The sequence below is a fragment of the Mesoplodon mirus genome (assembly GCF_964341445.2).
Source record: "Mesoplodon mirus genome assembly, chromosome: 4".
NCBI classification, from domain to species: Eukaryota; Metazoa; Chordata; class Mammalia; order Artiodactyla; family Ziphiidae; genus Mesoplodon; species Mesoplodon mirus.
In genome coordinates, this window is record NC_138979.1 from 176,738,901 (window position 1) to 176,753,471 (window position 14,571).

At 41.7% G+C, this 14,571-nt stretch overlaps 3 protein-coding genes across 12 annotated transcripts in view; 1 reads left to right on the plus strand and 2 right to left on the minus strand.

Annotated features, from left to right (window-relative positions):
- ATXN3 (ataxin 3) overlaps positions 1-1,127 on the minus strand; it is a 35,852-nt gene extending 34,725 nt beyond the window's left edge. For all 4 annotated transcript variants that reach the window (XM_082617205.1, XM_082617204.1, XM_082617206.1 and 1 more), the window contains exon 1: positions 1,065-1,127. In XM_082617205.1, coding sequence (XP_082473331.1) covers positions 1,065-1,088 — 24 coding nt within the window. In that variant the 5' untranslated portion in view covers positions 1,089-1,127. The remainder of the gene's footprint in view (positions 1-1,064) is intronic.
- A 3,911-nt stretch (positions 1,128-5,038) lies between these two features.
- Positions 5,039-10,584, minus strand: NDUFB1 (NADH:ubiquinone oxidoreductase subunit B1). Its single transcript, XM_082617014.1, has 3 exons — positions 10,362-10,584; positions 6,088-6,232; positions 5,039-5,148 (listed from the first exon to the last, which is right to left on the minus strand). Exons 2-3 carry the CDS (start codon positions 6,225-6,227, stop codon positions 5,112-5,114), a joined length of 177 nt encoding a protein of 58 aa, XP_082473140.1. The 5' UTR covers positions 6,228-6,232; positions 10,362-10,584; the 3' UTR covers positions 5,039-5,111.
- Positions 10,585-10,682: 98 nt separating this feature from the next.
- CPSF2 (cleavage and polyadenylation specific factor 2) overlaps positions 10,683-14,571 on the plus strand; it is a 31,085-nt gene continuing 27,196 nt past the window's right edge. The window contains exons 1-3 of one of the 7 annotated variants that reach the window (XM_082617008.1): positions 10,683-10,841; positions 12,196-12,270; positions 14,227-14,287. The gene's annotated coding sequence lies outside the window, so the exon portion shown is untranslated. The remainder of the gene's footprint in view (positions 10,842-12,195; positions 12,271-14,226; positions 14,288-14,571) is intronic. The other 6 variants (XM_082617013.1, XM_082617010.1, XM_082617007.1 and 3 more) reach the window with 6 other exon arrangements.

Here is a 14,571-nt window from a genome sequence, read left to right on the forward strand (position 1 = left end):
GTTTTCTATAAAGAAAAGCATTCCATAACAATTTGGTTAGATTTATACTGCACTTCCTTTGTCTTTGATTGCTTTATCTGATTGCTGTGTGTGTATTTTTAAATGGACAAGTATTTAACGAAACAAAACCCCTTCGCTCCTACTAAATAACAGCCTCACCAGCAACCCTTTCTAAACACGAAACTATTATGAAACAAGATATGTGACAAAGTTGTCCTGAGGAAGGTTTCACTCACACCCAAATGGTTTGATAACTGTGAGAAAAGACGAGTTTCTCCACATGCCACAAACATTATCTTCAAGCGCATGGTCATGGAAGAATCAAAGCAAAACAGGCTAGGCAGACAAAAACAAAATTATTCCCGCCCACTCTTAATACCTAATAAGAAAGCTGGCCTCCTGATCCGGAAAGATGCCACTACCAAAAGAAACAAAACCCAAACATCTTATAACAAAAACTCTTGTGACGACTTCCCAGTTCAGGGGCGCACGGGGTTTCCTACTTCACTTCCCTAAGGGTCACGCCCTCCGTGGGACGAGCCAAGGTCCCTGCCCCCGGGATGCTCACGGACCCAGTGCAGAAGGATCTGAGTGTATGAGAAATTCCAATTTAGAACTGAGGAGCCCAGAGAAGGAAAAGTTAATTCTTCCAACGGGTAGGACTGGGAGAGCGCGGTGGAGTTGGGAAGGGTAGAGGGAGGTGTCCAAGAGGTGACTAGCTAGAACCTAGAGAGAGTGGGGAAGAGGAACTGGAGGACTCCCACGGAAAGTGGAGAGAAAGCGCGGAAGCCACCTCCGCTCTCGTGCCGCCGGCCCTGCCCTTCCTTATTCCCTGCGGGCTTCCCAGACATCCCAGGCCCGGGTCTCCTCCGGCTCCTCGGGCACGGGCCTTAGAGTGCAATGGGGGCATCGGTGAAACTCCCCTCCAGGTGAAGCTCCTCCCGCCCGGCGAGATCGGGATGGGGGCATCTCGGGCCCCACCCAGCTCCCCGGGCGGCAGCGATGCCGCGCCCCACGCCCGCCACCGCGCCGCAGACAGCTCCCCACCGAACGCGGACACTCACTTTTTCATGGAAGATGGACTCCATGTTTATTTGTCTGGAGCCAACGGCCCCCGCGCCGAACCAACCCCCTCCAGCTCCGCCCCCAGCCCCACCCCTCCGCCCACCATGCCCCGCCCCGCCTCGTGCCACCCCCGCCCACGTGTCTCGTGTAGACCAATCACCCCTGAGAGTGCGAGTCACGTGGAGCGAAGAGGCGTGAACGCCGGGGCGGTAAACTCCCGGGCACGTGACCTTTGTAGCGCGTCCTCCTATCTCCTGTTGTCCCACCGGCTGGAGGATGATGCAGCGCCCCCTGCCGTGTGGAGGATCATCTCCGCTTCCCACTCATTGCGGTGGATTCTTAGGCTTCGGGGGGATTGGATAAGGACCACCTGAATTCTATATTCTTTTTGTTTTCTATTTTACCTTGTACTTTCTTTTTATCACATTTGCATACAATTATTTAATATCTTTCTCCTCCTCCTGCACAGAAATTCTCATTACATCCCTGAATACTGAGCACTTGTGTAAAAATAAGAGTTAATATTTACGTAGGGCTTACTGTCGGTGGGCACTCTTGTAAGTGCTTTGCATATATTAACGAATTTAATACAGCAAACTTTGATGTAGGCGTTATTATCCTTATTTTATACATGAGGAAGCTGAGGCATGAAGAGATTAAGAACAGCACAACTAGATAGGTGACAGATAGATAGTTGGCGTAAAAAAGGGAACTGAAACCACAGGAGTGAATATAATCATCTTGGGGAAAAGGAAGAGACTGAGAAGAGGATCTCACAGAACCCTGAGGGTAGAGAAGGCATAGCCTAGGAGAAGGGAGGAAAAGCAGGAAGGTGTAACGTATGGAAGCCCCAGGAAGGAAATATTTCAAGGAGCAGTCAGTGTCAGTTGCTGCCCAGAGGTCCAGCAACATAAGGACTTACAAGAGCCAACTAAATTGTGTTGCTATGGAGACCACTGGTGACCTTGGTGAGTGCAGGTCCAGAGGGACAGAAGGGGCAGTGGGAGGGAAGGAAAGGAGACTGCCAGCGAGGACCAGGTTCTCAAGGGGAGGATTCAGTAACCATTTATCCAATGTCTCTGCATGTACAGTCCTGTATTGGAAATAGTCTGTGTTCTTAAGAAACTGTGGCCTAACTGGGGAAAGAAATCACGGTCTCCTGAAGCGAAAAAATATGCAAGCCAGTTTTTCTGATTTTTTTTTTTTAAAGAAAATGTGTCTGTGTAGAGAAACATGTATTTCTTTTTTCATGCGTATGCATTACAAATCTCTGGAAGAATATACAGAAACCCAGAGGTTACATGTTTGAGTGGTAAGGGAACTAAGGCAAATGGGGGAAAGAGTGGGAGGGGGAATTTTCACTGTATACAATTTTAGTCTTTTTTTCTTTTTTTAAATAAATTTATTTATTTATTTTTTGTCTGCGTTGGGTCTTTGTTGCTGTGCGCAGGCTTTCTCTCGTTGCGGCGAGCGGGGGCTACTCTTTGTTGCTGTGTGCAGGCTTCTCATTGTGGTGGCTTCTCTTTGTTGCAGAGCACAGGCTCTAGGCACACGGGCTGCAGTAGTTGTGGCACGTGGGCTCAGTAGTTGTGGCTCACAGGCTCTAGAGTGTGGGCTCAGTTGTTGTGGTGCACGGGCTTAATTGCTCCACAGCATGTGGAATCTTCCCGGACCAGGCCTCGAACCCGTGTCCCCTGCGTTGGCATGTGGATTCTTAACCACTGTGCCACCAGGGAAGACCCTAGTCTTGTTTTTTTGAGCTAATTAATGTATTACTAATTCAGAAAAAATATGTGATTACTGCTTAGCCTTCTTGGTCTCTTGTGTATTCCAGGTCCAGGATCTCTGAATCGGTTTTCTGATTCCAGCTTCAGTATGTTTAATTCATAGTGCTGTCAGTGATCTTTCAAAAATGCAAACCTCACCAGTTTGTCTTTGTCTTAACAAATGGAATGTTACTATGGGTCAGGCACTGGGACTATAACCATGAGAGAGACAAACAGTCCAACTTTCACAGTGCTTATACTGGGGGGGGATCCTTAAATAATTACACAATATTACTCTATTTGAAATCTTTCAGTGGCTTCCTATTGCTGGATTAAAAGGTTCTCTGTGCTCTGGACCTGTCTGGCTTTATTCTCCTGGAATTCCCTCTGCTCCAGTCACACCAGCTTCCCTTGACTTCCGGAAAGTCCTCTGAAGAAAAGTCGTTTGTGCCACCACTGTACCTTGCACCTGCCTACATTAAAACCCTCATTACAACACACCGGACTTACTACTTTGCCAGTGGACTATCAGCTTTTGAGGGTCAAAGGAGTCTTACTGTTTATAACAAGGGTTGGTGCATAGAAGTGAATAAATGCACAAATTTTGGGGGCACAGACGAGTATTACAATAGTTCAATAGGAGACAGTGATTACTGAGCCAATCAAGGAGTTCCTGGAGACAGAGGACATGAAATAGATGCACTTCCAGGAGACTTCTAGTTCACCTTGGACAGTTCGACTTAACTCTAAATCTACCTCATTGAAATTTTATGTTAACAAGCAAGATGGCACAAAGTTATATCTATCTTCTTGAACAGTCTCTTTTAAACTGGCCTAAATTTTGTTACCCCAAACCAAATAGTTTAACAGAATTTCAAACAATTGAGATTTTTAAATTTATGTGTGTCATCTTAAATGTCCTGAGTTCTGAAAAGAATCAGTGATAAGGGAGTATCATTTCATTGTAATTTCACTTCTCCTAAATTCAAGCTTACCTGAAACAAAATTTGCTTTCCAAGAAGAGGTAGTTGAATATAACAGATGACATATGTATATACCCAAGAAATCATCACCATAGTCAAGAAAATGATTCCTCCAACCCCTTCCCTGACCACTCCCTGGCAACCACTGATCTGCTTTGTTACTAGTTTGCAGTTTCTAACATTTTATGTAAGTGGAATCACGGTGTGTGCTTTTTGTCTGGCTTCTTTCATTGAGGATAATTAATTTGGAATTCATCTATGTTGTATCAATAGATTTCTTTTTATTGCCGAGTAGTAGTATTCCATTATATGGATTTAATACAATTTATCTATCCCTGTGTTGATGGACATTTGGGTTGTCTCTAATTTTTGGCTATTACAAGCAGAGCTGCTATGAACATTCATGTAGATGTCTTTCTGTGGACATATGCTTTCTTTTGGCATATATGCATTTCTTTGAGGTAAATACCTCAGAATGGAACGGCTGGGTCGTATGGTAGGTTCATGTTTAACTTGAAACTGCTAAACTGATTTCCAAAGTGGTGCAACTTCTGGCAGCTACATTTTCCATTCCTGCCAGCAGGGTGTGAGTTCCAGTTGCTCCACACCCTTGCCAACACTTGGTAAGATCAGTCTCCTTAATTTTAACCACTCTGATAAGCGTGTAGTGGTTTCTCATTGTGGTTTTAATTTGCATTTCTCTAGTGACTACTGATTTGAGCATCTTTTCACGTGCTTGTATGCCATTCTCATATGCCTTTTTTGGTGAAGTGTCTGTTAAAATCTTTTGCTTTTTAAAAATCGGGTTGTCTTATTAATAAGTTATGAGTTTACATATTCTAAATATAAGTTCTTTGTTGTATGTTTTGCAAATATTTTCTCCTAGTCTGTGGCTGCATTTTCATTTCCTTGACAGTGTTTTTTGGTTTTTAATTTTGATAAAGTACAATGTCTTGGTTTTTAAAACGTGGTTCATGCTTTATGTATTGTATTTAAGATATCTTTGCTAAATTCAAGGTCACTAAAATTTTCAGCTATTGATTTCTGCCAAATAAAATCCTAGCATCATCCTTTTAGAGTGCCTTTGAAGAACATGTTTGAAAAAAATTTTCTGAAAAATTGACCCATATGATTCAGTGATTATTTTTTAATTACTAAGTGTGTCTGTTACTTGAAATGGGAATTATTTCAGCACAAAAAGAATCACACTTCAAAGTCTTCAAATTAAGTAATGAATGTGTTTTTATTTCTCTTATAATTTAAAAACTGTGAACATTCTGTAATTCAGCAGCAGCCTTTACTTCCAGGTGACTTCTTCACTGGGTCTTAATTCCCTGCATGGAAAGAAAAAAAAGGAAGAAAAAGCAAAAGTGTAAATAAAACTTTTATGAGAGGATAAAAGGGAAAGTCAGAAGAATATGGATTCAGTATTTTATATTGTATTAAACTGACCCATTTAAAAGTTTTTATTAGATTCAACATATTCATTCTATTCTCTCATGATTTTAAACTTTTACCACCTCTTCATTTTTCCAGATTAAAGAACTGCAATTTCTTAGTCTATCTTTATATGAAAGCAATTATCCTCTCAGTGAGTTCATTTAATGTTTTTTATATTCTTTCTAGCTCATTTTATCTTTCTTGAAATCCCTGGCTGGAACCTCCTCTACACAACACCTTTGGCTGCTGCTTGGTTCGCTTGTCCCTTGAGTTTCCTCCTGCCCGGCTGCACAGTCAGTGGCAGACACCCTGTCTTGCTAACTCTAACTCTGGTGCCATCTCCAGAGACACAGTGGGACCAGGCAGCTGCCAGCTGCTATTTGATCACCCAACCACCATGTCTAAAGCTCTCAACCAGTGTTGCTGAGAACACAGCACCAAGCCACAATTAGTGCCATTGTTTTCAGCTACATCATGGCCTAAGTAAGACAGTGTAAGATCATATATGTTAAAGCACATAGAGGAGACTTTGGCAAGCTGGTTTAAGACTGTTTCTACGTTAAAATGTACCTTGACTTAAAAAAAAAAAAAGACTTTCAAAGATCTGAAATAGCCTGTTCAGAAACTAAACACTTGTTTACATTCCAAAAGTAATCATAGAGTTTTGTCTAAGGATTAAGCAACAAACAAGACTACAAAATAATATCACTTAAATCTAAATCCTCAGGGGGGGGGGGAAATTACCCCTTCTGTTTATTTTGGCACAAATGACATTAAGAAGAATACTTCTAAAACCTGACTGTTGGTTTAATAAAAAAAATACAAAAACTAACCTTTTATATAACAGACTCTTGTTCCGGAAGGCAATTAGCTTTTCATCATTCTTTCTGTCTAGGTAACATCCAACGACAAATCCCACAGGGACAAGTATATGTACCCAGTGGTCACGCACAATCTGAAGTAAGTTCATCATGAATGCTATAAAAAAAAAATTACCAGAAACATAACTGCCTTTGAAGTATCTTTTAAATCACATCTGAAACAGGAAGATAAGGATATAGATGTTAAAAGCATAATAAGCCTCTTTACATTTGTTTGGCATCAGAATGTAGTATACTACTTAAAATCTACTTGATGAAGATTATATAGGTACAATGATTAGTATAAAAATTATACTGCACTCAGGCTTCCCTGGTGGCGCAGTGGTTGAGAGTCTGCCTGCCGATGCAGGGGACACGGGTTCGTGCCCCGGTCCGGGAAAATCCCACGTGCCGCAGAGCGGCTGGGCCCGTGAGCCATGGCCGCTGAGCCTGCGCGTCTGGAGCCTGTGCTCCGCAACGGGAGAGGCCACAACAGTGAGAGGCCCGTGTACCGCAAAAAAAAAAAAAAATTATACTGCACTAAAGTCAATTTACTACCTTTTATTTCTAGCTCCACCAGTGATCTAACACAGGAATGGAGAGAGTATTAAAAAAATTCTACCTGCAAAAGCTGAGTATTTGCATCCTCCTAGTATTGATTTAGAACCTTTACATTTGTAAAATATTTTTAGAACCTCTCACAATGTTAAACCAAATATAATAGTATTTTGTCAGAAGCAGAATTCTTTCAAGCTGTAATTATTGAAAACTATTTTTTTAAAACTAATTTTTGAAAGGAAAACATATGAGAAATTTAAAAAAATCATATTGAATAATGTCACAACAGATCTGAATATCAATTAAATGATTCTACAAAACATATGGGGACAGAGAAACTTACTTTTGTAGAATGACTACTAGGTACCAGAGCCATCATATAGTCCAATATATAACACAAAATATTGTTATCTTTATTTTACAGATAAGAGTACAGTTTAACCCAAATAGGTATTACGTGTAGATCTGGAATTCAAACTCGGGTTCATTCCAAAGCTCTAGCTCCTTCTATCATATCCAAATGCCTCTTGTAGAGACCCTTCCCCTAATTGATATTTATGGTACTTAAGACTTTTTAAGTGTTAAGAGTTTCTAAAAGGCAGAAGAGGAGGACTTCTTCATAGAAGATCTAGAAGTCATCATATGGAAAATGAATCTGCAGTAATTCAATAAAGACACAGTTGAATCATCAATTTTCTGTAAAAATTTGTATCCAAAGATGAAATCAAAATACATATGTATGCACATGAATCTATAATAAATAAATCCTATATTATGGCTGAGAAGACAGGACAACATCATAGAAAGATAATACATTACTGCTAACAAAAGGGCTTAGCACTGAACTGTGCTAGGATTATGTAGACTGGATTCCTGCTGCTCCTTCTAGGATACTCGTTCTCACACACATTCTAATTCTTTATTTCTCAAGCTTTACTATCTAAAGGCACTGGGTTAAGTCACACAATGACTACATACTGTCTTTCAGAGTGTAATATTACACACAGCAGATTCCAGTCTGAATATCACCGATCTAGAAAATTATGATGTAAGTAAATGAGATGTTTGAAATAACTCCCCAGCCGATTTGCTGCAAATAGTTCTTGGACATATAAATGTAAATGTAACCAATCTTACCTTATTCCTAAAAGATGGTGGTTCTCTTAGCATTGTACATTCCCTAACTAGCATTATTTGCATTTAGATCCTTAAATACTGTTTGATAAACACTTAGGTACTTTTTGTGATTCCGATCAAGTCAGCCACTTGTTTTATAAACTTGAGCCAGTCAAGTAGGGGAATAACAATGCATGCCTTAATCAAATGATGTAACCTGGAAAGCACTAAACTACAAACTACTAGACAATATAGGTTTCTAGAGAAGTCTGGGGGTCATCTATTCTCCCACCTGTCCTTATTAGGTTCCTCAAGTTTCTTAAGAGGTGTCAAGTCTAACACTCAGCACAGCTGACTGTAAGATAACTGTATTTAACCAACAAAAAAAGTAATTGCTGACTCTCAGCCCAAGACTTTTTAAATAAGCCCATGGCCACCTGTGGGCTATAAGCCATTACTGTTGGCACTCCTCTAACAGGGCCAGAAGGCAATTCTGTCTGGCTTTACTCTAAGCAGAAGAGATGAGCCAAGCCCTTGAGACTCCTGCTGTATACAGGCTCTCACAGAGACTCTACAGGATTCAACTATCATGATGGAAGCCTGATTCCATCCCAAAGACATAAATGGCAAATCTTAGCCCCACAGGCATTTCATATTACAACTGTACAATCTACTACTAAATGGACTTTGGGACCCAGTGGCACTCAGCATCATTTGTCCTGCATATGTCACTGCGGAGACAAAGGGATGACCAGGGAAGACAAAGATTGATGGACATAAAAAGTGAGCAAGAATGCTTCCCTAGAGAAAGGACATGAGGGGGAACGTAGACAGGCTCTTGATCACGGGCTCAAGACAGTAAGATGGCTTCATCTGATGGGCAAAGGGCAGCAAGCACCTGGGACGATCTCTAATGAGACAGGTCTAGGCTTGGATAAAGAGTGACATCCACATGGGTGCCCTCAACGTCACTGTACATATTATTAGTATCTTCTTTATATGAAGACCTCTCAAGAAAAATTTTGTTTTTACTTCAGAACTGGGGAGTAGCTATGCTATTCCTGAAACAAAACAAAACAAACGAGTTTTTATCTTATGGACTTAGGGAATTGAGTAACGGATGATGTATCCTTTGATACCAAAATGATTCAAAATTTTTTCCCTACCTTTAGAAAGAGCTGACTCTTAGAGTACTCTCTGTAAGGCATGGTTCTTAATGCTTTTCATAATCACCAATTCATGTAATCCTCACATTACTATACGTGTATTAACTAATACAATGTCCCCAATGCAGCAGGAATATTTTTTTCAGATGAGGAAATCCAGGGACAATCAACTTGCCTAAGGTCACAGATTCAGTAAGTGGCAGACTCGTATTAAAGCCCAGGCAGTCTGGATCCTTGGTCCAAGCTCATTGGTGCTTTACTGTCTCTTACAGTAAGTATAAAGGTTAACATTTATATTAACCTTACTTTTGGCTTTATCTCGTTTTTCCTAATAAGGGCATAACTTGGAGATATCATGAGTTTGGTTCCAGACCACCGTGATAAAGCAAACATAGAGAAAGAGCGAGTCACAAGAATTTTTTGGTTTCCCAGTGCACATAAAAATTAGGTTTACACTAGAGTCTATTTAAAGTGTGCAATAGCATTATGTCTAAAAATACAATGTACATACCTTAACTAAAAAACACATTATTGTTAAAAAATGCTAACCAACATCTGACAATGCAGGGTTGCCACACACCTTCAGTTTGTTAAAAATGCATTATCTGTGAAGCACGATAAAATGAGATATGCCTGTATTACCTTTTCTTCAACCCAATTTTTTTCCGCTTAACTTCTAAAAAGAAAATTGTATATAGTGTGTATTTTTGTAAGCCCCTCTGAATTCACGCTGGAATAATATAGACGACTAGACATTAAAAAAATAAATTCTACTCTAATTAGTCCCTACGGCACTTTATATGTAGTGATCAAAAAGTGTCGACTTAACCTATAAAAAACAGTTCTGGATGCATGGAGAAACGGAACTCCTTGAGATCTGGAACCCCGTCTTAATGACGTATACGCCCTAGGAATCAAGCATAAGTATTACTTTTTTAAAAATTAAGTTTTGAAAAAGTGTGTATTTTGTGGAATGGTCGGCTCAAGAGGGTTGGAGACTTAGAGCAAGGTTAGCTTCCAATCCTGAATAACGAGGAAGACAGAACTCTAAAACTTGGACCAATCGGAGACCCTCGCGGAGAAGCAGTCCCTTCCCCGCTGCAGCCTAGGAGCCGTGAACCTAAAGATATTTTCCAGTTAGAACAGCCTCAGAGTACCCCTTCCCAAAGGCGCCAGGCGGGAACCGTGAGCGCAGCCGCCCACCTCAAAGCAATCCCTATTTCCTCGCCTTTCCCTGTCTCCTTCGCTGGAAGCCTCGGGAAGGGGGGCCGCTGCAGTCACGGGGAGGCCCAGACCACCCCCACCCGCAGGTACACACCGCCGCTGAGGGCTTTCCTAGAGGTGCACCCTTCCCGCCTGCACAAAGGGGACTCTCGCCGCCTCGACCGCCCGGGATCCCGGACCCACCTGAAGCCTCGGGAGCAACAACAAGACCACGACCTAGGGCGGCGGTGAGCCCAGCCACCGGCGCCGGAAGCTGCGGCCTCGGGACCCACCATTCTCCGCGCCCGCTCGAAGGGAGGGGTGGCTCCGATAAATCATTCCTCTTCTTCCTTTCACTGCTTGACTCTTCTCATATTTCTTTTAGCCTCAACATATTGTAAATTCTTTAAAAATAAAACTTCGGCCCCAGGTGACGAGACTCCGTGTAAATGCCACCTCCTTCCTCCAGCTTAGTCCCTCCCACCCCCGAAGATGGTATCACCCTAGGTTTCCCCGCCTCCGCGGATCGCCTCCAGTTTCAAAATGGCGGCCGCCATTGAGGGGCTTTTGCTGCCTGATCCTCACCGGCGCTGCTGAGCCAACCTCATCTTTTCTCGCTCTTGAATCTGGATGCGAGTAAGGGTTGAGAAGGGCAGTGGACGGCGTTGGGGGAGGACTGACGAGGCAAGTGGGGGCGGAAGAAAGCAGTGCGCCTTTGGATGGGGGAGGGAACGTCTCGGCCCTCGGGGAGAGCCTGGCTCCGACTCCAACCCAGTCTCCGCCGCGGACGTTCCCCCAGGGTTGCGGGTGCGACTGTCCTGGTCGTTTCTGGCGGAAGTGTTCAGCGAGGGAAAGAGAGTGACTTCTCCAAGTGTCTAAAGCTCTCGTTCTTTTGTGGCAGTTCCTACGATTCACTCCCAGACTCTCCTTTCCTTCTTTTTGCTGTTTCCCTCCGGCCTTTCAGTCTCTCGTCGCTGGAGGAGTTAATCCGACGCCAGCTTTGGCTTCTTAGCATTGTGGTTACCTTGTTCTCAGCCTCCTCGCTCGGGGTCTTCCCGTGGTTTCGGGTTGAGAGATCACGAGGCTACTGGGCACAAAGTAGGCGTTCTTTTTGGTTAATCGACTCCAAAGACCCCCGCGCCCCCCCCCCCACCGCATCTCCTTTGAGCGCTTCCAGCATCATCACTCTATTTACATGCTCTTCAGTAAACAGGAGGTCAGAATAATTTTAACTCCGGCAAGTCTGGCTTCCTGTGACCAGGCGAGCCTGCGTTATCATTGCCCATGCCCTAAGTTTTAATTTTAGAACCCCTTTGACCGTGTTGTGAAACCCGTGCTGTCCCGGAAGTGACCAGGAGGAGACTTCTCATTTGAGCTCCAGGGCTAACCCAGACTCTTTTTTGTTTCCCCTTAGATTTTGCATGGTTCCCCTCAGTTGTCATCAACATTCATGATCGTTATTGAGAGAGCAAGTAACTGATAGATAATTAAGGTGAAATGGTATCCGTCAGAAAACACTGCCCCGAAGGGATTTATGATATGGTGAAGGTTCATTCCTTTCAGTACACATTTATGTTGCTTTGAGCGCTGTGCTTGGTATTGGAGTTTAAAAAATTCACTTTTACTCTTCCCCCATACATTTAACATCCATTCAACATAATACTCTTTGTGCCCACTTGTGCTAACTAAAAATAAATAACATTGCCTGGAGACACCAAAATAGCTTTATAAAGGAGTAAATATTTGAGCTGGGTCACGAAGGGTCAAAAGGAATGTACTAAGCTCAGGAGAAGGTCATCCCTGGCTGCAGTACAGAGATGCAGAGACTTGAGAAGTTTTGGCATGCTTAGGGAGAGCGGGAGAATGAATGCGCTTGAGCATGCAGTGTAAGGGCAGTTGGTAAAGCAACAGGGAGATTGAGGTAAACTTGTGAAGGACCTTGCTTTCCAAGGAAGGTGTTTAGATTTTATTCAGTATTTAGCCGGAAGTCAATGACTGCTTTGCACAAGGAAGGGGCATGAGGATATTTGTTTTTTAGGATGGTCTCTGATAGCTGTGTGGAAGATGAACTTGGAACAGGAAAACTAGATGAGAGGAAATTGCAATCATTCAGGTAAGGTAATGAATGCCTCCTTTGAGGCAGGATAGTAAAGGATGTCAGACATTTCTGAAATATCAAATAGGATTCAACTGGTGGCAGCCAAAATGGTGATAAGAGGGTGACTTCAGAATTTTTAGTCTGGGAGACTAAGTGGTTGGTGATACCATTAAATAAAACCTAAGACATGTACATAAGAATAGTATGGTGCCAACTTGCACTTTAGGAGTGGCAAAGCACAATGCTCTACAGTCTAAAGCATGGATTTTAGAGTCTAGAAATCTCTGCTATTACAGTAGCCTCTAGCTACATGTCGCTATTGCACACTTGAAATTGTGGTTAGTTCGAATTGTGATGTGCTGTAATTATAAAATACACAGTAGATTTTGAAGGCTCAGTACCAAAAAAAAAATCTCAATAATTTCTTTAATTATTACATGTTGAGATCATAATATTTTGGATATATTGGGTTAAATAAAAGTAATTTCACCTGTGAAACTTCAATGTGGCTGTGAAAAAAAATTTTAATTACATATCTGGCTTGCATGATATTTTTGTTGGACAGAGCTGTTCTAGTCTAGACTAATGATAGAGGGATTAGTGAGGAGATGGGGTTTGAGCTGGGCCTTAAAATGATGATAGTCAACGGTGATGTCAGAGCAGCTTGCTGGCTCCCTCCACTGCCAGTTAAGGCATTCAGGTTCTGCTTTTTCAAGCAGTAGGAGGCCTTCAGAGATTTCTGAGCAAGGGACCCTATGTGCAGGGGTGTTTTGGAAGATTAATCTGGTAGTAAGGTATACGTTGAGATGAAGGAAGGAAAGGCTGGAGGCAAAGAAACAGAAACCCAAATGTAAGGTAATGAGGCCCTGTATTAAGGTACTTCCAGTAGGAATGGAAAGGGAATGATTAAATGTACAAGGCATTCTCGGGGAAATAATCAGGAGTTGGTAGCAGTCTGTTCAAGAAGTAAAGGAAGGAATAAAACAAGGAGTGTTTCAAGCCTTGTTTATTTAGATAACAATTAAGAAGTCATGTCATAGAGTTACAAGGTACATTTGAGTCTAAAGAAATCTAGTCTCAAAATAGAACCAGCTAAGTTGAAAGGAGGAAGTGTGCTGCTAAATACCTAAATACTCTCCTTTTTTATCTCCCTGCTTTCTCTATCTTTATCTAATCATGTACTCCAGCTAGTTTTTCTAAAATACAGAACTACCTGTATCACATCCTCTTACTTGATAAGTGATCTTAAAATGTCTCTCTGTTGCCTGTTCTCTGTTCAACAATTAGAACTGGGTCCAGAGTTTCTAAGGCCTTTCATTAGCTGGCCCTTTTCTATTCATTAGGACTTCTCTTTCATTTTTGGCTTATATGAAAGTGTGCCAGGCTACTTTTGTCACTGGTACTCTAAGTTTTTGTTTTATGCCTTTGATCATGTTATTCCCCTGTTTTGAATAGCTTTTTGTCTTTGTCTCTTTCTGCCCACGGCCTACCAGTCCTTACCAATCGAATAATTTATGATCCCACCTCTTTTCTGATTCTCAATAGCATAAGCTAATGTCAGTTTTTAAAATCTTATTTCCTAAGCCGCATATTTCAGCCCCTGATTAGAGCCAATTTCATGTTATTTATTTTTGTCTTTTATTATCTTAGTCCTATTTTTTTATGTAAGATTAGGCCTCCTAAAATTATGACAAATTTATTTTTTTTAAAAAAGGACCATATAGGGACTTCCCTGGTGGTCCAGTGGTTAAGACTCTGCGCTTCCACTGCAGGGGGCACTGGTTCCATCCCTGGTCAGGGAACTAAGATCCTGCATGCCTTGCCACACGGCCAAAAAAAAAGGAGCATATGTTATTCGACTCGCTCGAGGTCTTCACCTTAGGGCAAGACATAGACATTAAATACCATAATTAAAAACAGAAGTAAATCATTATACTGCATTCATGAGACTCCTATTTCTTTATTTTTTAGATTTTAAAGAGCTCTTTCTTTGAATTCATGGTGTTTCATCCTATATACGACTGAGATACCAGTAAGTAAAGACTGTCTAATAAAGATACAGCTTTATTGTATTAGAAGCAATTGTAATAAAAATCTTCTCGTCTACTGAAATCTGGGTCTGTCTGCAAAAAAGTTTTAACATGAACTCATTCAGTTCTACCTGCAAGAAACTTTGTATTTTCACTTCATACTCTAAATAAAGAAAGTGGGGGGTAAGGTAGATTTGAGTAGGAAAAGTTTCTCTTAGGCCATTAATATAATTGTGGTACAGGGAGCTTTTTGGCAGGGAGATTCAAGTCTTATCCAAAACTGTAC